The sequence below is a fragment of the Coenobita brevimanus genome, chromosome 112 (genome assembly GCF_032717465.1).
Source record: "Coenobita brevimanus isolate Jiangsu-jjx chromosome 112, ASM3271746v2, whole genome shotgun sequence".
Taxonomy (NCBI): Eukaryota; Metazoa; Arthropoda; class Malacostraca; order Decapoda; family Coenobitidae; genus Coenobita; species Coenobita brevimanus.
The window spans coordinates 1,512,501-1,515,000 of record NC_137065.1 but is presented as its reverse complement, the minus strand read 5'-3'; the positions used below and the strand labels follow the sequence as shown (position 1 = coordinate 1,515,000).

Here is a 2,500-nt window from a genome sequence, read left to right as displayed (position 1 = left end):
GTGTAGTCTCCCTAACATCTATTCCTGAGCGATTTATTTATTTATTTTTTTTTTTACATCACGCCTCAGTATCATCTTTCATGGTACTAAATGCATGATAAGGAGCCAGTGGAAACGTGTTAAGGGTTTAGGTCCGGGGTGTGGTTGTGAGAGGTGGGGAGTGGAGGTGATTTAGGCATTGATTGGTATGGTGATTGCTTGGTGGGATTCTCTCTCTCTCTCTCTCTCTCTCTCTCTCTCTCTCTCTCTCTCTCTCTCTCTCTCTAGTTAGATTGATAGATACATAGATATTCTTAGACATGAGAATATTCTTCTGTGAATTTTATTATTATTATTATTATTATTATTATCATTATTATTATTATTTTTATTATTATTATTATTATCATTATTATTATTATTATTATTATTATTATTATTATTATAGTTGTTGTTTTTGTTCATGTTCGTATTGTTATATAAGCAGTAACATGTGTATTTGTGCGTGTTTGAGAGAGAGAGAGTGAGAGAGAGAGAGAGAGAGAGAGGGAGAGGGAGACTTTATCACCGTGAAGTATGATAGAGTGTGAGAGCATGATGATAAAAGATAACACACAGGATATCCACATTCACCGTCTCTTTGTCATCAGGGTTACATTTCGTCACATACCACCTGCTTGGGTACACATACACTCTTTGTCGTATGTCCACACCTTAGGCGATTCATTTTCTTTGTCACACTTTGCCACTTTCTCTGTCACCCTTCGAGGTATTGAAAACTTAAATAGTCTCTCTCTCTCTCTCTCTCTCTCTCTCTCTCTCTCTCTCTCTCTCTCTCTCTCTCTCTCTCTCTCTCTCTCTCTCAAATATTTATTTAGCTTGCACACTCGTGTATTGTTTCATCGTATTGAATTGGATGATGATGATGATGATGATGATGATTTTGTACTGGTGATGATAATTATTGTGAAGTGATGATGGTGATAATTATAATGATGCTAGTAATAACGGTGAAAGTGATAGTAATATGAAGATGATGATGATGATGATGGAAATGATGACGACACCACCTATCCCATCTCTCCCTCACCCTCCTCACCCCCTCCCAACTCTCCCCCACCCACCTCACCCCCTCCCAGCTCTTCCTCACCCCCTCCCAGCTCTCCCTTACCCTCCTCACCCCCTCCCAGCTCTCCCTTACCCTCCTCACCCCCTCCCAGCTCCCCCACCCTCCTCACCCCCTCCCAGCTCTTCCTCACCCTCCTCACCCCCTCCCAGCTCTTCCTCACCCTCCTCACTCCCTCCCAACTCTCCCCCACCCTCCTCACCCCCTCCCATCATTCCCTCACCCTCCTCACCCCCTCCCAGCTCTTCCTCACCCTCCTCACCCCCACCTCAACTCCCCCACCCTCCTCACCCCCTACCATTTCTTCCTCACCCTCTCCCATTTCTTCCTCACCCTCTCCCATTTCTTCCTCACCCTCTCCCATTTCATCCTCACCCTCTCCCATTTCATCCTCACCCTCTCCCATTTCATCCTCACCCTCCTCATCCCCTCCCATTATGCCCTCTCCCCCTCCCATCATTCCCTCACCCTCCTCACCTCCCTCCCAGCTCTCCCCCACCCTCCTCACCCCCTGACTAACCCCCACCTTTTTCTTTTCGTCCACAGAGGAGTTCATAGCGCACGGGGCCAACGTGAACTGCCTCGCCCTGGGTCACAAGTCAGGTCGCGTGTTGGTGACGGGAGGTGACGACAAGAAAGTTAACCTGTGGGCAGTAGGCAAACCCAACTGTATACTGGTGAGTAGAGATCGTTGTGGTTTACCCCTGTCGCTTCCTGTGTCTCCGTCTCTTGAATTTGTATATTGGTGAGTAGAGAATGTTGTGGTTTACCCCTGTCGCTTCCTGTGTCTCCGTCTCTTGAATTTGTATATTGGTGAGTAGAGATCGTTGTGGTTTACCCCTGTCGCTTCCTGTGTCTCCCTCTCTCGAATTTGTAGATTGGTGATAGACGGAGTGTTATGGTGTGTTTGTGAGGTTTAGGTTGCATTTTCTCTCTCTCTCTCTCTCTCTCTCTCTCTCTCTCTCTCTCTCTGACCATACTGTAGGATCAACACATTATAGAGAGAGAGAGAGAGACCATGTACGTGAATGAGGGATGAAGTATAAGGTGGTTGTAGACTATAATTGTTTGTGTGTGTGTGTGTGTGTGTGTGTGTGTGTGTGTGTGTGTGTACCGGGAAATACCCCACCCAGTCCAGTCCTTCCTTGTTTTAACCCTTGTTTTTTGAGTGTTACCAAACATGCTTATCTCTCTCTCTCTCTCTCTCTCTCTCTCTCTCTCTCTCTCTCTCTCTCTCTCTCTCTCTCTCTCATTTATGCTGTTGTTGTTGTTGTTTCAGATCTTCCTTCTTCAGTCTGATTTCTGTTATTGCCCAAGGAAGTGAGGAGAGAGATAGAGAGAGAGAGAGAGAGAGAGAGAACAAGGAATAGCAGAATGGGAAAAGAAGGAAGGAAG

General features: G+C 45.8%; 1 protein-coding gene across 1 annotated transcript in view; it reads left to right on the top strand.

Annotated features, from left to right (window-relative positions):
• kat80 (katanin p80) overlaps positions 1-2,500 on the top strand; it is a 106,292-nt gene that overhangs the window by 52,040 nt on the left and 51,752 nt on the right. The window contains exon 4 of the mRNA XM_080286578.1: positions 1,652-1,782. Coding sequence (XP_080142704.1) covers positions 1,652-1,782 — 131 coding nt within the window. The remainder of the gene's footprint in view (positions 1-1,651; positions 1,783-2,500) is intronic.